The 23,738-nt window shown below is 39.9% G+C and overlaps 1 protein-coding gene across 3 annotated transcripts in view; it reads left to right on the top strand.

The window, feature by feature from the left end:
- Positions 1–6,891: 6,891 nt before the first annotated feature.
- Positions 6,892–23,738, top strand: part of GNPTAB (N-acetylglucosamine-1-phosphate transferase subunits alpha and beta) — a 43,340-nt gene continuing 26,493 nt past the window's right edge. For all 3 annotated transcript variants that reach the window (XR_011337625.1, XM_069859317.1, XM_069859325.1), the window contains exons 1-7: positions 6,892–7,043; positions 11,241–11,326; positions 15,658–15,777; positions 17,402–17,443; positions 18,195–18,400; positions 19,091–19,155; positions 19,414–19,548. Coding sequence is in view for 2 of the 3 variants with exons in the window: in XM_069859317.1 (XP_069715418.1) it covers positions 6,927–7,043; positions 11,241–11,326; positions 15,658–15,777; positions 17,402–17,443; positions 18,195–18,400; positions 19,091–19,155; positions 19,414–19,548 (771 nt within the window). In the remaining variant the exon portion in view is untranslated. The remainder of the gene's footprint in view (positions 7,044–11,240; positions 11,327–15,657; positions 15,778–17,401; positions 17,444–18,194; positions 18,401–19,090; positions 19,156–19,413; positions 19,549–23,738) is intronic.

Below are 23,738 nucleotides of genomic sequence, written 5' to 3'. Positions count from 1 at the left end.
CTAGTATCTGCACAAACAAAAAAGAAGGGTGAAGGGTAGGATGACTGCTGCTTAAGAGATAATAAAATGCTTTTTCCTGTAAACAAATGAGGTCTGAAGCAAAAACAAGGATTCTACTTCCTATCAACAAAGTTTTCAAGTAAGAAGTCATAAATGCTTCTTGCATAACTATCCAGAGGGTTAGGAGCTGAACACCTGAGGATTTTCAAAACTAGTGACACACTGAAGAACCAAACACGATTTTCAAATTTCCACTTTTGCTGCAGTGCTAAGTGAAAACATTTACTAGCAGCATATAACCAGAATGCATTTTCTCATTACTCCAGACTGATCTAGAGATAATCCACTACAAGACATAATGTCAGGTTCTAACATAATCTTTCAGAAAATGATCACTTATATTCATTCTCTGTTTTAGAGGTAACATCAGTGGGATTGAGTCTTATCAAAGGCTAATATCTCTACAAATGGTTAGTCAAAATGAGATGATTTTTTGAAGGATAGAATACAGCTTGGTCACTGTTTTTTACTGTTTTATGTTCTGAATGACTAATGTGATTTAATTTCTGTATTTGAGGGATAGTGGTGCTACCAAATTCACTGATACCTAAGGCTACTGCTTTAAATTGCAGACACATAGGTATTAGCATTCAGATATAGATTTCTGGGAGGTGGAGAAGTGGTGAAAGGAGTCCTAGAAGGCCCTATTGCTTCCAATTTTCTTTCCATAGAAAGTTCTAATGCAAGTCTTTAAAATCCTGACAAGCACACCAGCCTGTTTCAACTGCTGTTTAGGGCCTAGCCCTCTACAAAGTCTCTGTTGGCTCCTAGGTGTACAGAAGATACACAAATTCTTATAGGAGCTGGTCCTAAAGAGTATGTTTATATAAAATAAGAACATGCAAGGGTAGCCTTTGATAGGCTTTGGCAGGGAAGAAATGGGCCAGAGCTGCATGGAGGGATGGCCCAGCTGCTCAGCTGTCATGCTGCAACTCAGCTAGTCTTAAACCAGTTGCTACAGATCATGTTAGTTGTGAAGATCTGGCAATACAGCTTTTGCTGTAGCCTACCAACTCATGTGCTTCTTACCATAAGGTCATGCAACCTGCCCTGAAGTCCTCACTGGCAAACCTTCACTATTATTCATCTTCTGCTAAACAGGACAAAGATATCCTGGAAAATTGCACATGCCATTTTTGCATAATATAGAGATGAACTTTCAATGGTAGGTGCTGACATCCAAATACAAATTAGGAGGATTTCTGGATTATATTTATACTAACAAAACTGTTTTCATAACTTTTTTTTCTTAAATGTTACTGAAAAGAGACCGTTTGGACCAGATGCACAAGAGTAATTATGCAACAGGCTTTTAGGAAGGTGTCTAGATTGCACTAAAATCAATAGGAATTTAGAATATAACAGAGAAGCTGGAGATGCTAGGTTGATTGTTTCTGCTCTTCTGCTTCAACAAAAGATGATTACATTATTGGCTTGGATGTTTATCTCTTATTCTTCTCCTTTCCTAGTAAATTACCATGCAAAAGATTTGGAAAGAGTATTCTACAATAGTTCATCTTTTCTAAGGAAGGAACAGTGTGGGTGATTGCTGTTTTCACAGGGTACACACAAAGAAAAGCAGCAGGAACTCCTGCTGTCCTCAAGGCTTTGAACATTACAGGATATCTCCAGCTCTGTTTAAAGGAAGTAGTTATTACTTTACTTTTTAAAGTAGTTTATACCCCCTCTTTGAAAAATGTTCTAACCGTAGTAAGAAAAATATCTCAAATTCAGAGAGCTTTCTGAGATTTGAGAGACAGAAAATGTCTGTGGAGGCAATTTGTGGAAAATCATGATCAAGTGTGTTTACAATTATTTGAATTCTTATTTAGATTACTTCATATTCAGCAGAAGGCACGCCTTTGCTTTAAGTGCTGCTATGTACATCTTAAAGCTAATACAAGTAGAATTAAGTAGATTATTCCAAGAGCCCAGTGGTTTATGTGGATAGTGATTTGGCAAGGCCCTTAAGTACACGTTTGATCCCAATGGCAGCATCTAGTTTTTAGATGTCCTATCATCTAGTGGAATTATTTGCTCCAAGCAGAATATCTGGGTTCATCTGCTTGTACAGTGGCTGGGGAAAAATGAAAAAAGTTAAATATATCATTCTTGGATAAAAGAGCTAGATACTTACCCAGACAGTGGCCTAAGTAATGTATTAGATAAAATATGAAAGAAGAATTTGGCCTGAATCATGCTCACAAAGCTAGCTACAAAGTGATGCAAGGCTCCTAATATGGTTTCTGGTTTTTAACTTGGAAAGAATTTCTAGTGACAGACGTAAAAGGACCCAAGCAACTTGGATTCAGATTAGCTCAAAAAGGATTTGAATCTGCATCTATGTGTCCCCTACAACCTGTAGTTAATTAGCAAGTTGAGGGTGGCTTTGTTTTCATTTATCCTTTCTGTGTCGCATGGAATAATTAAGTATTTGTTGGACTGAAGATGGCAACAGTGTATAAACCCATGGCAAAATGGGAATATAGGGGAAAATTTTGAGTATAGAGCCCCATCTCCTGTCACAAGCTGGCTAAGCTGTCTCTCGAGGCTTGACAGGTGTTTCTGCTATTCCTATTTCAAATATGTTCCAAAACCTGTTTGTCTCTCCCTTTTTTGTTTGTTTAGTTGGGTTTTTTTGTTGTTTTGGTTTTGTTCTTTGTTTTGGTTTTAAATAAATTTCTGATCCTCATCCCTCTGATATGAACAAGCCAAAATCTTTTAGTGTCTTCTCAGAAGGCAGGATCTGGTTCTTCCGTTTTGGGCATCTGTTTCAGTTTAAATATATATTCCTTAAACATGAGTATTCTATAAGCAAGGACAGATATAGTCCCATTGTGATTTGTATAGTAGCTTTTTACATCTATATATCTAGTGGAGTACTTTGGCTGATAACTTATAAAATTATGTAAAGATCATGTGAATTTTAATGGCTTTATCACATTGGTCTTATATGGAAGTATTTATTAGTCTCTATCAATGTATCATCCCACACTTTGCTCTGATTATTAGTCCAGGTTTTGAAGTCATTTAATTTTCCCTGGCTGAGTTTCTGATTTACTTTGGTGTTATATAGAATCATAGAATCATAGAATAACCAGGTTGGAAGAGACCCACCAGATCATTGAGTCCAACCATTCCTATCAAACACTAAACCATGCCCCTTAGCACCTCGTCCACCCGTGCCTTAAACACCTCCAGGGAAGGGGACCCAACCACCTCCCTGAGTAGCCTGTTCCAGTGCCCAATGACCCTTTCTGTGAAGAACTTTTTCCTAATGTCCAGCCTAAACCTCCCCCGGTGGAGCTTGAGGCCATTCCCTCTTGTCCTGTCCCCTGCCACTTGGGAGAAGAGGCCAGCACCCTCCTCTCCACAACCTCCTTTCAGGTAGTTGTAGAGAGCAATGAGGTCTCCCCTCAGCCTCCTCTTCTCCAGGCTAAACAACCCCAGCTCTCTCAGCCGTTCCTCATGAGGCCTGTTCTCCAGCCCTTTCACCAGCTTTGTTGCTCTTCTCTGGACTCGCTCCAGAGCCTCAACATCCTTCTTGTGGTGAGGGGCCCAGAACTGAACACAGTATTCGAGGAGCAGTCTCATCAGAGCCGAGTACAGAAGGAGAATAACCTCCCTGGACCTGCTGGTCACGCCGTTTCTGATAAAAGCCAAGATGCCATTGGCCTTCTTGGCCACCTGGGCAAGATTTCTCATCTTTGTATCTTCAGCACATTTTAGTCCACATCTGCATTTATGCTGTATTGTTGACCAGAACTAATGTTTTTGTTTTCATAATCTGCATAAATGCTATACCTCAGTTCTCAATGGAAACCTCAGTAGGTGGATTAGGACTACCAGGCCATCGTTAGTACTGCAGCCATGGTGCTGTGGGCAGCGATAAAGAAATGTTCCCATTCAGTAGTAATAGCTCAATAATAATAATAGTGCAGTGCCTGAACATGAGGTGCAGGTGAGGGAAGTACTAGAAAACAAGTAAAGATTATATTCCTCCAGGGTAGTACTTTGGCACATTGCTGAGAACGTATGAAGGAATAAGATTGCACATGTTAGGAGAAAGTATTGGCTGTGATTAAAGCTTAGCTAGAGGTTTTTGCATACCAAAACTGGAGGGCTTTGTTATCATAAAGGGTCAAATAAGTATAATCATGCTGATAACACATAGGAAGGCGGAACATAGCAGTGTGTGTTGGACTCTTGAGACTCTGAAGGTAGCCCCTAGTGAATTTGCCATCCTGTTCCAGAGCCCATGAAGAAAGGAAAAACATTGCGACACCAAAAAAGGTAAATAGGAGTAGGTCTCAGTGGACTGGGAGAGCTGTGTCAAAGAGCCATACGCTCTTGGACACTTCTTAAAGAAGTACCATCAGGTGCAGTCCTCTCACAGCACAAATATGTAAATATACTAGGGCAAATTTCTGGAAATGGTCAGGCATTGTTTCTTTACACGTGTAAAACTAAGAACATGTAGGTGATGATTGTTACTCAGAAAAGTTACTGCAGCCACTTGTAAGAAATATGTGGAAGACAAGCTTTCAATGCAGGGATAAAGGAATAACAGATGGAGGTGCTACCATCCTTGGCCTCATGAGGGCCTATGACGCCACTTTATTTTGCTTTGGTAACCAGACGTGCTCCTGCCTGATAAAACTTTTGACAGTGGTGATACCAGCAATGTCCTATGTGGACAGCTGAACTCCGTGGCAGAAATCAAACTGATGCAGATTAAGGACTTGCAGACTCTGCTGTCAGCTAGTGAACTGTAATTACTTTCTTGTTATCATGTTTTTTGCCTCAAGAACCGTTCTTCAAGAACTCCATGAATAACTTTCTTCTGGCTTAGTGGTTTCCTGTTCATGAACCTACCCCCGCACTTCACATGCATGGAAGTGCTTTAATGAAATCTCAGCATGCAGCTCTACTGTATCCTTACAATAACCAAGAGTCCTTCCAGTCCTTCTTAGATAGGGAAAGCAAATTTTCTTTGCAGCATATCAGGAATCACGACAGGACTGTGCAGATCTGCTGGACACAGCTGGAGTGGTGTTTACATGCACACAAAAATTGTCTTGCGGGTAAGTAATACCAAGAAGATCACCTAGGACATTATACACCAGAACATTTAAATTTTATTCTACAGGTAATGAGGGAAAAGTCACGAGTATGATCATGACAACGAAATGGAACTTGTAATTTTTTGTTCTTGGTTTTCATAGGTCTGGGGGAGCATTGTCAGCCAAGCACTGCAGATGCATAGGGTGTGGCACATTTGATGGTTCACCTGCTGCAAACACAGTTCTGGATCCAGATTTCTTTATCTGGATGATTTATCAAGAGATTTCAGGGACAATCTGCCACCTCTGGCAGGTCCGCACCATTATCATGGCCATTAATGTTGAAAAAGACCTCTAAGATCAATCAGTCCAACTCTCAGCCCAACTCCACTGTGTCTACTAAACCATGTCCCAAAGTGCTACATCTACACCCTTTTTGAACACCTCCAGGGAAGGAGGCTCCACCACTTCCTTGGGCAAACTCTTTCAATGCTTCAGGGGTCTCTCGGTACAGACGATTTTTCTAATATCCAATCTAAACTTCCCTTGGTGCAACTTGAGTCTAGTGTTACAGGTCGAAGCCTTGGGCACTCAAGGTCAAAGAAGTAAAGAATCCTGCAGTTTGACCCCTTACTGCCTTCTGGCGTTGGGCCATTTGAAAAGGCAGAGGAATACCCCAAAAGAGCAGGGGACGGCAGAGGCTGAGACCTGTCCCTTCTAACCCCGGTCATTGATTCTGAGAGAGTTGGGGTTGTTCAGCTTGGAGAAGAGAAAGATCTGAGGAGACCTTCTAGTCATCTTCCAGTGCCTGAAGGGGGCTACAAGAAAGCTGAGGAGGGACTGTTCACGAAGGCTTGTAGCGACAGGATGAGGGGCAATGGGTATAAACTGGTGAGGGGCAGATTTAGACTAGACATAAGGAGAGATTAAGGACTAGACATAAGGAGACTGCACTTCGAATACTGTGTTCAGTTCTGGGCCCCCCACCACAAGAAGGATGTTGAGGCTCTGGAGTGTGTCCAGAGAAGAGCAACGAAGCTGGTGAAGGGGCTGGAGAACAAGTCTTAGAATCATAGAATCATAGAATCACTAGGTTGGAAAAGACCCACTGGATCACCGAGTCCAACCATTCCCATTAAATGGATAGGAGGAGCGGGTAATGTCTTACGAGGAGCGGCTGAGGAACTGGGGTTGTTTAGCCTTGAGAAAAGAAGGGTGAGGGGAGACCTTATTGCTCCCTACAAGTACCTGAAAGGAGGTTTTACAGAGGAGGGAGCTGAGCTCTTCTCCAAAATGTCAGGGGACAGGACAAGGGGGAATGGCCTCAAGCTCCGCCAGGGGAGGTTCAGGCTGGACATCAGAAAACAATTTTTCACAGAAAGGGTCATTGGGCACTGGCAGAGGCTGCCCAGGGAGGTGGTTGAGTCGCCATCCCTGGAGCTGTTTAAAAGGCGGGTGGATGAGGTGCTGAGGGGCATGGTTTAGTGGCTGATAGGAATGGTTGGAATCGATGATCCTGGAGGTCTTTTCCAACCTAGTGATTCCGTGAATTCCTTCACTCTGAGAGTGCACTGGCGCAGGTTGCCCAGGGAAGCCGCGGCTGCCCCATCCCTGGAGGCGCTCCCGGCCAGGCTGGACGGGGCTGGCCCTGGCCGCGCTCCCAGCTCCCTCCCCGCCCGGCTCCCTGCGCTTAGCCCGCCCGCCGGCAGGGGGCGCGGCGGCGCTGCCGGAAGCGGGCGGGGCGGGGCGGAGCGCGGGAGCCGCCCGGGCGGGCGCGGGGCGGCCGGGCCCCGCCGCGGGGCGATGCTGCTCAAGCTGCTGCAGCGCCAGACCTACACCTGCCTCTCGCACCGCTACGGGCCCTGCCTCTGCCTCGGCGGGCTCGTCCTCGTGGTCGTCTCCGCGCTGCAGTTCGGGGAGGTCAGTACGGCGCCGGCCCCTTCCCGTGTGGCGCTCGGTGCCTCCCAGGGGGTTGCTCCAGCACCTTGGTGACCCCCCGGGCTGAGGAGGAGGAGGAGCTGAGGGAAAACCTGCACGCTCCACCAGAGCTGGTCTTTCCCTTGTCTCGTGCAGTTTGTAATTTTATTTTTTTTCTGGAGTTTAAGGAGTTAAGCGTAGCCTCTCCACGCTGCCAGCCCCTCAGCCCAGGCTGTGTGGCACCGCTCCCTCCTGGGACTCCGCTGGCCTGGGATTTTGCAGGGGATGCGCCCTGACTTCTGCTTCTTGAAGAAACGGCTTTAGACAGATGTATGTTTTAAACCTTCGTTTCTGATCGGTTTGTTTGGAAGTCACCAGTGAAAGAATCTGGAGGGGCAAAAACCAATCCTGCTTCAGTGTGGTGTTTGAGAACATAGGAAGTGTTCAAGGAATTAAAGTATTTATGGAAGCGTTAAACGCAAACAGACTGGAATTTCCTCATTCCTAAAATGTTATATTTTTTCCTTTCCTTTTTCTGGTTCTTTTTTTTTTTTTCTTCCCTGTTTTATTCTGATAGCCCCTGACACATAGAAAGAATAATGTAGAGCCATAAAGATTAATATCTGAAACTCTGGAGCACAGTGCAATCAGAACTTCTTTTTTCTGTATCTGGCCATGTTTGCATAAAGTATTTCAATCCTGCTGTCTTACAGAGTTTTCAAGTTCCTGAAACACTTGAAAGCCATCAGTGAACTAATTTTTTAGTACTCTGAGGTGTCTGTTTTTATGTGGTTATCAATTTGGATAGGAGTGTATGTCTTAGTGCTGTGAAACTTGTATATTTTTTGCCCTTCTTCAAAATGGGGATGTAAACCCAGCGCTAGGATTCCCTTGAACTTTGAAGGTTTTTTTAAAACACTTAAATAGTTGTCCAGGTTATGGCTGATTTCACTGAGAGTCATCCAGAATTGCTGCTTGGAATTATTTTTCTACCATATCTTAGTTTGCCACTTCCATCCCTTTTAGAGCTATTTGGAAAACTTAGATCCTGTTCATACAGTGAGCAAAGAACTGATAGATTCATGTGGGACTGAACTTTAAAACTTTAAGAAAAAAGGAGAGTTATGAGAAATGTTTAAAGAACCCAAACAAGACAAAACACCATCAACCCCCCAATCGTTTGTGGAGTGACCTTACTGAAATACAGGAAAAGCTTTATTTTTTTTTTCCCAATGGTGGTAAATGAGCATGGTAAGAGAAGTTTGCATGCGTTTTGCTCTTTTATGATTTAAGGTGGCATGGTTTTGGTAGCTTAAGAATTCACAAGTGAGTAGGCTTGTGAGCAGTAGTAGACATCTTCTGACACCTTTAGTGGGAATGGAACATACGTCTTTAATGCAGAGTCTGCAAGGCAGAAATTAATAAAAATATATTAGACTGTTATAAAAATGAAACCAGGAATCTTTCTAGTAATTATCAGGTCAACCAGTTTTAAGTCTGTGGGCAACTGTCAAGCAATAAAAAGCAATGCTTATCAGAGTTTAGTGTCTGAGTGGCATTTGCAGTTCTGCTTTTCCTCCACCCTTGGAGCCAGCTTTTATGTCCTAGTAAGCAAAATTAGATCTGCTTCTGTAGATTCATGCTAATATCAGTATTATTGCTGGCATAAAAGTGAATGGCTGGGACAAATAATTTGAGGTTGGTAATGATGTCCTCACAGCCTCAAGGTGAAAATTAGCTTGATTTCAAGAAAAAAACTTGAGCTCAATGAAATAACAGTGCATTAAATGTGTGTCAGGTGCTTTTCTGCACAAATGTACAGAGTAGCCAGGTCTAAGTCAAGGCTGTAACCTAATCATAAGATGAACCATCAGTTTTAGGATGGTTTAATTCTGAACCCTTCTTGGCTGCTTTTCCATACATCACTTGGCTTTGTGAAATGTTTTATCGCTGGAACATGCCAGAGCCACTGCTATTACCTGTCTGATACAGTATCTCTTAACAGAGGGTACATCTCCCATTTTTTAATTTGTTATCTCAGTGGTTTTATAATATCAGTATGTGAAGTTGAAACAAAGCACCCTGCAGGCATTACAGCAATGTAAATAATGCGTCAGGAGGAAACAGTTGCAGGAAAAAAAAAAAGTATAAGGTGGGAAGAACTTAACTTCTTTCCTAAATGTGTTTTTGAAGAGAACTATTCTGAGTCTTTTTTGTTATAGCTGCACCAAGACAAAAAGCAAATGCTTGAATCGTTAACGTTTTTTTCTGGAGGGCCATATTATTCATATAATAAATTCCATTCTTACTCATATACATATATGTTTCTTCTAGAAGCAGATCAGTGTGTGTCGATTAGTCATTATTCATAGCAAACGTTTCTGTGTCGATATCTTTCAGTGTGTGCTGTATTAAACGATGTGTATTTGGCAGAAGATTGTAATGACTTACTTATGAAAAAATGTAATTGTGTCTTTTGAAGACACTTCCTGACTTTGGTGTTTAAGGGAGGAGACTTTATGCTTACCTGGGAAATCATATGTCCTTTGTATAAGGGGAATGAACTTGTGGGTGTGTGATCTTGATTACAATGAGACTGTTTACAGCTTTGCAGGAATATTGTGTGTGCTTGTCATCCAGCCACATGGTGGGGGTTCCCTCTAGAAGGCTTTGTTTTGCTTTAGTGTTATTTGCTTTGTAGAGATGTGTATCTTCTTAAAAGGGAGAGAGATAGTCTCTACGTTTTGGTTTCGAATGCTGTCTTAGAGAAATGGTATGTTTCATAGTTTCCCTAACACAAGGAATAAGAAATAGTAGAATTTAAATCTAGAAAGAATGGTGTAAACTAAGTATTATCCTTACCTGGTATTTTTTTTTCCTCTCCAGTGCATACAAATATGTACTTATCGAGGTAAAATAAGCCACTAGGCCTTCATCTGTAAAGCAGCACAAGATACCAATGTAGTTTATAAGGTTGGACTTTAACTGTAAGATATATCATAGCAAGTTTATTTTGGAGTAAAACCTTAATGTTTTTTATTACTTTTATCTCGTTACTTAGTTGGTTTTGTGGGATTTCTTTTGGGTCTTTTTGCTATATCAAAGCATATTAAGCTTTTTTAGTGTTGAAAAGTCTGATTTTTTTTTTTTTCTGGTTAGAACCATCACATCAGCTGCTTTGTTAGTAATGGAAGCATGACTAAGTGCCTTTGTTTTGTGTGTATGTATGTACATCTAAGAATGGAAACATAATGTTAAGTTGTAGCTTTCCAAAAGTAAAAACCAGTCTGTGACTGGTTTCCCATCTAGCTAATTTATGAAAATGCCAAGGAATGGAGACAACTGGTAGAGGACATTTAATTAGGGCACAGTTTGATGTTTTAGCTAAGTAACTTTGATGGCTGGATGAAAGTAAGGAAGACAACTCTGCCTTCAGTTGCGTATTCCCAGAGTTTCTCATTTGCTCCAACATCCAAGTTAGAGTATGATCAAATGCTCTGGTTTTTGAAGGTTCATATTTCTGTTGTTTTAGCTCTGTGATGTGGCTCACTACAGGGTTGAACTTGTGTCAAGCTAAAGGAGGATGGTAGAAATGCAGGGAGATGGAAGAGGGGCCACAGCCTGAGGAAATACTTTGCTATTGGGTTAGTCTGGCTGCACTGTAAGACATCACCTGTATTGGGAAAGATTATTATTGTGTTTTGAGTTTGTGTCCAGGTCAGTTTGCAGAGCCTGTATTTTGGAGGTGTGTGTACTTATATATGTCCTGTATGAGAACAAAAAGGAAAATGAGCAAAATTATCTAGAGGGGTAGGAGTTTCCTGCTTCTATTGAAATAGATTTGGTTTATGTCTCAGTTTTGGGGAAATATTCCTGAATTTTTAAAGGCTAAGAGACGGGGGGAGAGGTAGCTGAAATGAATAGTAGCTTAAAAAGTGTGTCCATAAAACATGAAATCATTTCTTGCAGAGGAAAACCAAAGTTAATTTAAATCAAATGTGCTCTTAAGATGTGCATCTGATTGCTCATTCTGTGTAATAACTTAGTTTGGATTAAGGTCTGGTCAGTTGTGCCTTATTGCATAGATCAGTTTGAATATAATTGAATTGTCATTAAACATTTCAAAAGGAGAAATTTTAAGTGTCTAACTTTAGAAAGTGTTGACATTTCGTGTTTTTTGTTTTTTTTATTCCTTTGCAGGTTGTCTTGGAGTGGAGTAGAGACCAGTATCATGTTATGTTTGATTCATACAGAGACAATGTTGCTGGCAAATCATTTCAGAATCGGTGAGCTTTACTTGCAGTTGACAATATTGCACATTTTACTGCTTCAATGAATTTGCAAATATTTAAATCAAATATTCTAGATGAAGTAACATACTGTTGAGTAGGACAATATTGTATGGGCTCTAAATCTGCAGCAAATTTTTAACTTAGTGGGTTTAAAATTGTGAGTTAGTGCTTAATATCCCAGCTTGGAAGATATTTGGAAGCTCTGGTCATACAGCGATTTACATTTTAAATGCATTTAATTCATCCAGTCTCTAATGAAAAATCAAAATAGTAGCAATATTAATAATAAAGGGAGGACAAGACATGTATTTTTCCTATCTTAATACGGAAAATAAGTACTGTTCCTGTATGCTTAGAATTCCAACTTTCAGTGTTTTGAAAAGTTATTTTTCATTTACTTACGTTTTCTGTCACATTTCATGAGAGACATTATTTAGCAGAGAAGTCACAAAGCTAGTAAGAAGCCTTTTAAACTTGAGTGCTTGGGAAAAGTCACTCACAACAAGTTGGAAACCAAGTCATATGGGTCATTTGCTTCAGTTGTATTAACTGCTGCATGACTTCTTGTGGTTTCATCATTTATGTGTGAATAGTCATGGGGTCTGTTGCTCAGGAAGTCAGTGGACTGTGAATTAGTAGGTGGAAGCAGCTACTAAGGCGATACCATCTGACTCTAAGTGTTGATACACTCAACTGGAAAGAAAAAAAAAAAAAAGCCCTGAAAACAGATGCTTAATCTGCCTTGAGGTTTGTTGAATCATGGGACAGTAGATATCACAGGATGGTTTGTGTTGGAAGGGACCTTAAAGATCATCCAGATCCAACCCCCCATGCCGTGGGCAGGGACACCTTTCACTAGATCAGGTTCCTCAAAGCCCCATCTAACCTGGCCTTGTACACCTGCAGCAGTGGGGCATCTGTGACTTCTCTGGACAACCTGTTCCAGTGCCTCACCACCCTCGCAATAAAAAGTTTCTTCCTAATATCTAATCTAAATTTCTCCTCTTTCATCTTAAAATCGTTACTGTTTGTCCTGTCACTGCACTCCCCAGCTTTCCTGTAGGCCTCCTTTAATCATCAGGTCGGTTTGTCACATTTTAGCTGGTGTGAGCTAACTCTGCAAAAGAATGCTGCATGGTGTCAGTAAATCCTACACACTTTTATAGTCTTTCTTAGTGTAAAAAGTATACAAATTTGTGTAGGTGGTCAAGCTCCTTATGATTATGAACTCAAAAAGCTCTTCTTTCCGAGTGACACAAAACCAGTGAGGTTGCTGGCATAATTAATTGTACTTATTGAATGCTCTTCTCTGCTAGACCAAGGAAGACTTTTTATTTTGTCCTGAAGTTTAGCAATTGCTTCAGTTTCCTTTTTCCTCCTGTTGCATGTCCTTTGGTATCCCAGCTGTGCCACATGCCAAGCAGTCGCACCAGGTGCTGAACTTCGTACTTATATTACCCTGGCTCTGATGGAGCTTGAGAGCTGGAGTAGAAATGCCAGGGCTTTTTCCCAAGCCACCTCATCCAAACTTGTTTTTTGAAGACTTAGTTTTGGTAGGAAAATAAAAGGAGGAGAAGGAAACAAACTAATGGAGTTGCACGCGTGAGAGTCTTGAACAAGAGCTCTGTTTTAATAGTCTCCACCAGCAAATTCTGCATTGTGGCAAATGCTGAAGTATAGTTTTGCTGTTCCAGGACATGGCCAAATCATACTTAAAACTCAAAAATATTTATGGAAACAGAATGTGAGGGAGCAATCCTTAGTTTTTAAAATGTACGGACTGTATATACATCAGTATGGTACAGCAAGTGAGAACCATCGGTGGTTGTGCCGAGTGAGGCTGAGTAGAGGAAAATACGCACAAATTAGGCAGCCAAGAGGTGCTGGAGTGTGAACAGCAATGGAACAGCTCAGTTGCCATTGGTGGGTAATTACAGTAATGTAACAGGCAGGAGTGCTGCAAGGTTTACACTGGGGAGCTTAAGGGTGTAATAGACTTACGCTTATCTAGAAAGAGGCTCAGCAAGGCTGAAGATCACCATATGGTAGCTTGGGAGAGATCCAGAGGCTGCTGAGGCTTTGTCTTCCAGCTGCAATCTCTGGTATAAGCATGGCTCTCATATGTAAACAAATGTTACCAGTATGGAAAATGCTTCCTGGCAGGTATGTAGAAGAGGCAGTATGTCTCATCTCCTATCTGGGAGAGCTGGTGGCTCTGGCTTTGTCTTCAAGCAGGATTCTATTCATGTTATTAGGTTTGCAAGTAAAAAATGGGTATATTTTTTAAACAGGAAAATGTAAAGGGGTATCCAAAACAAGCCTCAACTTACTGATTATCTGCAAGTCTCCAAGGAGGTTTCCAAAGTCCATGTTTGCTGTAGCATGTGGGAAAATGGATTCTTTTACGTAGAAAGGTGTTACATAATTCCCATTTAGGCAGATTGTCTTGGCTTGGTAATGAAGAATAAGCTTACCATGCCAGGGTAAGTTCAGAGCTGACATATCTGCATCTGACCAAAAATGCCTTTCTTCTGTGTAGTTTATTAGTGTTTGGCTGTATGTGACATCATTTTAATGTTAAAAATTAAGTGCAGCAAATTGTATAGTTAGATGTGCTGTTGCATAGAAACACAGTTCTAGCAAACAATAAATTGGGGAGAGGCTTCACAGGAATCAAAATTGCCTCATACCTTAGAAAGAGTTGCAGTTGAGACATTTTTGACATTTTATGTTCTTCTATGAAGCCTGGGTAAATAAACTCTGCACTTTGCTCAGAAGGCTGACGGTTGGGCATGTTTTTAAGTCAGCTGGGTTGAGTCAGGTGCTTCCACCTATAATGCTCTGACCTTGCTGTAGCAATCAAGAGATTGTCAGTCCAGTAATTTAACTGCCCACAACAGCAAATGTAGAAGAGCCAGAAGACCTTTCCATTGGAGGAAATGGTACTTATGTAGAGGGATGTTTTAGTTCAAAACGTGCCTTGAGTCCCACCTGTTAATGATCCAGAATCATCTCCTGAGAAAGTAGTGAAATAACTGATCAGGACAGTAGTTGTATTCGGTAATCTGACTTATTTTGCCAGTTGAGAGAGTAGCCTCCTGCAGTGTTGCATGCCAGAGGTGAGAGAGACTTTCTGGGTGGTGCTACTGGGGAAGGCTGTGCTGCTGCTTAGATATTCAGACTGTCTCAGAATGCCCCACTGTTATCCTAAGTGTCCTAGCTCAGTTAGGAACACTGATGGATTGTGTACAAAATGTTTGTGTATTGTGCTGTGAACAGCTACTGGCTGCCCTTTTACTAAATTTTGTACTTCAGTTATTGAATTGCAGCCAGTAGAAATTGAAGCTGAGTGGAGGTTGCCTGCATGTCAAAGGGAAGTGGAGGAGATGCCTGTAATCTCTGTCTCTAATTGAATTTGTTTTGAAGGAGGCAGTGGATGAAGAGGGAAAACCTTCCTATGGAAACTTCATTGCGTGACTCCATGAATCTTGGCATTAGAGAAATGCTCAGTGTTTGCTTAACCACCTACAGTTTAGGAAGGTATCAAATAGCTTGACTCTGGAACTTTTGAAGATAATTGTTAGGGCATTCCAACTGGGCTGAAAGGTTCACCTGTGGCAGCAGCCTAGAGTACTTGCTGAAACAAAGCTGTGGGCCTTTTAGGGGAGATTGTCATAAACAAATAGAAAAAAGATGCCAACGCCCTTTCTTCTCTTTTGCCTTAGTTGTGCCTTGAAATCTATAACTGTTCAGAAACAGCTCCAGGATATTAAATTGTGTCAGTAAAGAATTTGAGTGCTTTCTTCAGAGTCTTGATTCATGTACTTAAGTTCTTGCTTTATGACATGCCCTGTTATGAATATTTAAGTGTCATTCCTATGATAGAGACCTGGTCCTTCTGAGACTTTATTGGCTCTGTACAATTAAATAATAGCAAGTATGGTTTAATTCTTTATACTTTGTGCTATCCTTTCTCATGTAGTTTGTGAAGGGGGTGTGCCTGGATGCTCGTACTGATTTATATGGGTTTAAAGGGTTATAGGCTAATGTCGGTGAAATGTAGAGCATAAAGTTCAGATTTCATTTACTTACTGAACTGGTACAGCCACTTTATGTCCTTTTTGGTTTTATGTCTGTGCTGTTTTGTTGAACGCTTGTGTACAATTAAGAGTGTATGTATATAGCTAAAGAGAAGCTTTTGCTGTCGTGTTTGTAGTCCTGACACCAAGTATTTCTGTTTGGACAGAAACTGCTATTGTAGGATGCCACAAACTCTTGTAATGTAATATTAAACAGCTTATGTAGCTTTCATTTGAATTATGTAGGCTTTGTTTACCCATGCCGATTGATGTGGTGTACACCTGGGTGAACGGCACAGATGTTGAACTGATCAAAGAACTGCAACAGGTCAGAGAACAGATGGAGGAGGAACAGAAAATAATGAGGTAATCTGTATTTTTCCCCTTTAGCCAACAGCAGCAATCTAATGTAGTACTAGCTGTCTTTGTTTTTCTCCCCTGTTACTCAACATGAAAATTCAAAGCACATTTTTCCCCTTTTCATCCGATTATTCTCAAAACCTTGTTTTGGTTCTACATTGAGCTGTGAAGTACTGTCAAATCAGAATACTGTTTAAGATACAAAGCATAGTAATTTAAGGTAACTAAGGCTGTTCTGTCTTGATTTTGTAAAATGCTATGCAGAAAACTGTGCTTTTTGTCTGTAATTTTGTATCGATTTCTGTACTTAGTTTGTAAATAATAATAATAATAATTAAAAACTGTATCTCAAATGTATAACTGCTCTTCATCTCATTCTTCCTCCTCACTCCCTCCAGTTTTTCTTTTTATAGGGGGCTTAATAAAATCTTAAGCGTATGCTTCTTTAAGAACTTTCATTTCTTAAAATTAATTTCTTTAAGAAACATATGTTTATATTATTTTTAGATTTGTAGTCTCCCAAACACCGAAACTGAGAAAGAGGAAAATAATTTATTCATGTTTTGCTACCTAAACAATGAAAGCGTTAGTATTACTTTAAATGTATTAAGTTTAAACATCTTAAACATACACATGGTCTCTGTTCTGAAAAGCTTTCAAATATATATTAATTTTTTCCTAGTAGTTCATCTAGCTAATATTAGTGGGTTTAGCTTTGTCATCACTCATGCTGCGATTCCCATTCTTCAAAGGGAAAAAAACATGTAGGTTTTTTCCATGATGCTGATTTGGAAAGTTGGTGTCAAGCTTATGATTAAGACCCATGTCCATGCCGTATTCATTATCTACAGGGGCACCTAATTCTCTCGCTTGTACGTAACTTTTTCCACAAACTTTGAAGTCAGTTAACACTGTTACAAAAAGTGCTGTTTCATGGCATCAAGGTAACTGCAGAAGACAAAGGCAGGGATACTATAAATCTTTGCTAATAAGTGTATATTTTGTATCGTATAGCAAAACTTGATAAGCTGCAACTTACATGTTGATACTCCTGAATTGAGCTAGTCATGGTACTTCTGCTTTATTCTTCAGTGGGAGAGAGTAGCTTCATGGATGGTGGTTCTCTTTCTGTTGGTGTGCATTGAAGGGTACCCTCTGATATTAATATGATTATTAATTAGTATCAGCCCTGCACTAACTTACATTAATTTTCATTAGCTTCTGTGAGCACATGGCAAATGCATAATATGTATGTTAGGCAAAACAATCAAGTCAGCTTGGTTTTAGGTCACTCCATCCTGGTTTCTTCATAGTGTTCTTCATATCAACATCAGTTTTGTGAAGTAATCTAATACTAAAGCCTGAAAATCCTATTAGCAAAAACAATTCCACAGCTGTCAGCACAACCAAGAATTTTTCACCTACACTGCATGAGGGTAAAGAGTGGGGGGCATGTGTGTGAGCCTGTGTTTGTCTTGGCAATGCCAATGTTGAGGCCTTGGCAGTTTTATAACTGGGTTATCACTGCTTTCACAATGTGTTCCTGACTCAATTAACAATCTGAAATTACATTGAAGTCCTTGCTGTCAACTCAGTGTTATTTAATGTAGTTATTTTAATTTTGTAATAGGGAAATCCTTGGAAAGAATACAACAGAACCAACAAAGAAGAGGTGAGTTTTTGTGGTTTGGGGCATAAATTGGAATAAATGATATCCTACTCATTGTTAACTGAAATCAGATTCTGGTTAGGGAGATTGTTTGGTTTTTCTATAGCCTATGCATGCTTCCCTTCTATGTCACTTAGGAAAAGTTGATAGCATGGTAATATACATATATATATGTTGAATAAAAGTAATGTTATTGTGACATGTATGAACAAGCTTCTTATAGCGTGATGGTTTCAGAAAGCATATCCTTGTCACTAGTTCAGCATAGTTCCTGTTCTGAGTGGATTTTCAGTACCTGTATACCTGGAGTTTTATAATTCAAAAGCATAAGATTTTTTCAGCGTTGCTTTCACCTGCCATTTGTGTACATGACACTGCAAATAGTTGTCTGTGGAGGGTCCAAACCTCTTGTGCCTCTGCTGCCAGGAAGTTGCAGGGCTGGCTCTGTCCCATTCTTCATTTAGCGCGGTTGTGCTGCTACTTGGAGATCTTTGTAAGAGTTCCTGTGTGGGCAGACTTTGAAATCTTGGAAACTTTTGAAAAAGACAGTTATGGGAATGAACTGAACTGTAACAGTCAGATAATCACCTTGGGCAGCAAATAAGTATGCTCTTAGTAATTTCTCCCAGTCCCAGCAGATGTTAGAAGTAATTGATCAGATTTTACAAAAACACGTCTTGTTGCATTTAATGTTGATATTTTTTGCCTTAAACATTCTACTATTGTTAAATATACTTTTGGTATTTTGCTGTAGTGAGAAGCAACTGGAGTGTTTGCTGACACACTGCATCAAAGTGCCAATGCTTGTTCTGGATCCTGCGCTGCCTTCCAACGTCACACTGAAAGACTTGCTCTCCATTCATCCTGCTTTACAAGCTGCTAACAATATGTTCTTTGTAGCAAAACCAAAAAATCCTTCTACCAACGTGACAGTAATTGTTTTTGATAGTCCTAAGGATGGTAAGAAACTATTTATCAAATTCCAGCCAGTTTTCTAGAGGAAGCTTTTTAGAAAGCTGCTGTGAATTAATTTTTTTCCTCTCCAATATTGACTGCTACTAATTTTCTGTTTGACTTCAGCAAGTCATTCAGCTTCTCTTGCCCTCCGTCTCTTTCTCTAAATGATGACATTAATTATACTGTTTGCTTACCTCCCAGACAACTGATTACAGATGATTAGATCTCCATGCTTTAAAAGACTGTTGCAAAACAGGCTTGATATCTGAATATCTATGTTGCACTGATAATCTCAGAACACTGAGGTTCAGGCAGAGGAAGATTAGTTTTAGAAATCCTCTTCTAATTGCTGTGAGTTCTAGTTTGAGTGTTGTGCAATAAGTTCTGCCTTTGCTCAAAGGATTGTGTACCTTGAAACAAAATTTCCATGTGCTCAGCATGCATAAGTAGGATCTTAGAGCAGGTGTGGCCTTCTTTTTTTGTTTAATATGCAATGCCTGACCTCTGCCACCCATGAACCCAACCTCTGGTCTTTATTTTACTACTATGAATTATTTACCAGTTATAAAGACAACTCTTCACACCATTAAATATCCATATATTTTAAATTTGCAGAAGTATTTGTTAGCTACTACAAAATACAGAAGAAGTGACTTTCAGTTTTTGATTTGCAATGCATTTTATGTATTCTAGTTGAAGCTGCCCATTCTGGAATGTTAAGAGACAACAGCAAACAGATAGTATGGAGGGGTTATTTGGTATGTATTTTTAATTAGCTTTTGTATATGTTAAACCTCTTGTACGTTTTGAGAAAATGTTTCTGTACTATTGTTTTTCCATAACTCACATGCAGTAAGACATGAAAGCTTTCAAAATAATGCTTTTTTCAATTTTTAAGTTTGGGTTAAGTGACAAAACAAACACTAATAGATCTGTCGCCTGATGAAGGATTTACAGCTAAATGTGAATTACTGTAAGTTTCAAAAAGTCTTTATACCCCCTTTCTTGTATTTTAGACTACAGACAAAGAAGTTCCAGGTCTAGTATTAATGCAAGACTTGGCCTTCCTTAGTGGATTTCCAGCTACTTTCAAGGAAACAAATCAGCTACGAGCAAAACTACCAGAGAGCCTGGCTTCTAAAGTAAAACTGGTAAGGGTCTCAAGAAAAGAGTAACTTAGTTGTATTGGGTTTTTGGAATGGTTCACGTATGGAGCCCTCCCCACCTAAGAGACTTAAAAGATATTTCTGATTGTAGTCTGTTTTTCTGCATGACTCTTTTCTTGAGTTGCAAAGAGTAGTAGATAACGACTCAAACAGTTGCCTTCAAAAGACCGATTGTCCATTTTTGACTGCAAGTTATTAGGCATCATATTTGCTAGCCTGCAACCCCTTTCATAGGCTGGTCACACTCAATTTCTTCTTTCTGGTCTTACCTTGTGTTAACAGCCTGTCTTAGAATCTCAGTAATGGCAGAAACCTCTCAAGTAAACACTTTTGTACCTCTTTTCCTTTAAACGGCTTAACAGAGAGAGCTCTTAAACAGTTACTTAAGGTACTACTAATGGCTTTCTTATGTTTGTTTACATATGCCATGTATTCATAGAGAATGGCTATGGCTTTTCCTAGCCTTAGTAAAACAAAGTTAGGGAGTGCTCTCTCACGGCATTGGCTCTTCATTCCTCTGATCCTTCTGACAGCCCTTTCCTGCCACTCTCAGTGTGGATTTCTCTGCCTTCAACACAATTGACTTTTGTACTTTTTAAAACTGTGCGTCACCAGGACTTTTTACACAGTGGAAAAAAGTAGTATGTAGCTAACCCTAGGCCAGCAGACCATCAGAGACTTGCTGTATGCTAGAATATGCTCATTGCAAACAGTGCTGCCAGTGTTTCTGTATAACCTCCCTTGCATCCTTCCACTGCTGTGTATTGGAGCTGTTCATAAAAATTATCTTGCTATCATCCATCTGTCGCATCTTCTCTGAGTGATGGCAGATACGCTTTGACGTGGCCAAGGTATTCTTCCTTCTCTTTCTTAGTGGCACATTGATTAAACAGTAGTGGATATTTATATGGTCAAACTACCAGTCTATGCTTGTTTTATGTGCTATGGGTGTTTCTTTAAATCACTTTAAAGAAGTTGTGTTTTCTGTAGAGAAATGGGATTGTTAACCAATTGCAGTAGGTACTTCCGTTTTGCTGTCTGAGTTGTTGTGTTCTTCGTTTCAAGTTTGCATGAGGAACGTTGTTGGTTAAGTGCCTCCTGACTTTGAGCCATGTGAAGAATCTTCTTTGAGTGCACATTCATCCGTATGGGTTTGGAGCCTTTTCTAGTTTCTTACTGCAGGTTACATTACAGGTTCCTGGTTGTTTTAACACATTTGACTTAGTGGAGCTGAAGAGCTCATAATACCTTTGACTTCAATTACTAGCTCTTTGCATTTGTTAAACTTGCCCTTTAGCGTTCAAGAAATTTAGTAGCAGGATATTTCTTAGTTATATTTTTCTGTTTTAATTTAAAATCAATTACCTTATGTTTTCTTGACTGAGGATTCTTTGCCAGGAGCAACTCTTCTGTAATGGTCTCACTAATTACTAAGTTAGTATCTGAAATAATACTGCCTGTATCAGTTTAGAGATTATTTGGTGGAAAATAAATCTATGCTTCCACATTTGGGAATATATTGGAGCACCATCCTAGCCAATGCTCTCAGGTGTATACATATATATACTAGAATAGAATAAGATTTCTGCTGTCAATGTGTCAAGCCACAGACCTTATTGTTGGACTAGCCTCTGTCTTTTGTGCTTGTAATAGAGGCCTTCCAATTTCATGGACACCTTGGAAGAATATACTAGCCAGGTTTCTCCTAATTACTTTTGAGACATCTGTGGGCTTTTTATTATCTGTGGTTTTAAGTCTTATGGAGTGATTCTGCATGGACCTTAAGTTTTTGATTGCAGTTGTCTTTTTTCTTCTTCCTTGGATGATCCTTTTGATCGTCTCTTTTTCCATTCCAGTAGCATCTCCTAGTCGTATTAGTCCAGCAAGAAACAAGATGAATGAATTTGTTTTGGGTTTCAGTTCTGCTACTCATATCTAAGCAGATGGCTATTCTGTCTGTATCCATGCTGATCACCTGTTTAGCTCTTTAGCACATCTTAAAAATGCTGTTGTTTCTCTGGTTTTGCCTTGCTGCCCAGATGCACATAAAGGCTGCGTGTTTGGGGTGTTTAAGATATACTGCTTTTGGGGAAGCAACATCCCATGCCTATTATCTTTCTGCATTATTTTTTCATTTCTCAGTCTTGGTTGTGTTTTTCTCTTTGTCATCAGTCATTTATCATCCAGTTGATCACAAATCTTTGTCCTGGTTCTCTTTTACTTGATGTGTTCTTATCTTTTTGTAAACATTAGCACTGTGGTCAGTTCATTATCTGTTCCCGACAGCTCGTCTTCAATTTGCTTAGACACATCTCTGTATAAAAACAATTTTTGTCAGGTTTCCACAGCATTCTGCATTTTCTCCATCCAGTCATCATGGCTGGCTGTGTTTCTTTTCCTAGTGGATTATTTTACCCTTTGTGGTCACAGCAGTGCATTCTTCCCCAACTGGTTCTCTGCTCTTGATAGTAGCAATTTATCCATTTTGTACCTATAATGGAAGATATGTATATAAGAAATGTTTTATTTGTAAGGATAAAAATCATTAACTATGAAGTGTGGATGAGGTTGTTTCTATAGAAGCATTTACTAAGATTTTAGCTCTGAATTGTTTTTTTGTTCAGTGGAAGTTGTAGGTAGGCAGTTATGGTAAACATAACCAAGTATGGTTTTCTTCTTACCAAGGAGAGAGTTGCTAGGTTAATGCTACAGTTAAGTAGCAAAAAATTTGGTTTTTTACAATCTCCACTGAAATTTGCAGCATTTCGTCTGCTTTTATCACTTCTAGAATCCGAAGTCTTTAGTATAAGATGCCTGATGGAGAGGAAGAAAGTTGCACTTGAGTTTAGGTTAGACCTGGGTCTCACAGCCGACTCTTGACACTTAATGTGTTTCTGCCTGCCCTAAGTGGCTGTTTCCTAGTGCAATGCTGGAAATAAAAATAAATAAAAAAATAAAATAAAAAGTTTCAACAGTGTTGCTATTAGAAGGGAAGAAATGTGGGAAAGGGAGAAATGTAGTTGTTGGTGTGTTTGTGTTGCCTGCTGGTAATGCTGATTTAATTAGACTGATTGAAATCACTTCTGAATCCAAACGGGACCAAAAATTCTGGGGACATTTTAGTCAGGTGTTTCTTGTTCAAAAAATCTTTGAGAAAAAGCAGCTGAGCTCAACTTGAGGGTTAAATTTTAAAGATTTAATATATAATTAATCGATTTCCAAGGTGAATTATATATTTTATGGTCTACAGTAATTTTGTACTTACGGCCTGCAGTGTAATGTAGTGGTATGGAAGTTTATTTCCATCTGAAAGGTAAGCGGCAGTGTGTTTGCTGATCACATTTGCTGTTCCAAGGTGTATGTGTTAGGGCAGGTATGGTTGAAAATGGTATTTGGCTGCTTTTTGTTTTTCATGCTTTAACACTGCATTAGTGAGCCACTAGATGGAGGTGTTACTCTGATTGTGTGACTGTCTGCTGCTGAACCGTATGCCTCTAAGGGGTGTAAAGATGTTACATTGTACCTGCACCTGAAGAACAAGAACTGAAAATAAATTTTCAGTTTTCCTTTCGCTGGTTACTTATATTTCTAAGGAAAACTATCATTGTTCAGCCTAAAAGGGACACTTGTGACTTAACAACTAGGTAGTGATGTAAAGATTGTCAAGGGAAGGATTGAAAGGGCAAGGAGATTTGATTTGTTTGAGATGTTTGGGGTTTTTGGGGGCCTATCATGCTATAACAGTGTGGTATACAGCAGTGAAAATTTTTGGAGGAAGGTGACTTTGCTTCAAGATTTAACATCCTGATTGCTCCAGGGAAAAATGATATCTTGCAGATCTCCTTCCTTGGGTTGTTTCCTCTTTAATCTGCATGTGCACACATAGAAACATATATGGGGAAGTTATGTTGGAAACGAAGGGTTGTAATGAGTTTTAATGACCTTGTCTTTCTAGCAGAAGAAAATCAACATAGGAGCCTGCTGGCACAGAGATGCTTGGTGTTTGCTGTCCTCACTGCCTTGAGGGTGGGGGGGGGGGCGGGTTTTACTACTGCTCTTGTCAGTGTTGATGGAGCAGACAGGTGGCTTCAGGAGTTGGTGTTGTGTGTTCACACGGATGTAATAAGTAAGCTTTGTAGGGGAAAAAACCCATACCCTAGGGCATTGCATTAGTT

The sequence above is a fragment of the Phaenicophaeus curvirostris genome, chromosome 1, assembly GCF_032191515.1.
Source record: "Phaenicophaeus curvirostris isolate KB17595 chromosome 1, BPBGC_Pcur_1.0, whole genome shotgun sequence".
Taxonomy (NCBI): domain Eukaryota; kingdom Metazoa; phylum Chordata; class Aves; order Cuculiformes; family Cuculidae; genus Phaenicophaeus; species Phaenicophaeus curvirostris.
Note: the sequence above shows the minus strand (reverse complement) of the source record. Positions and strands in the feature narration are given on the sequence as shown.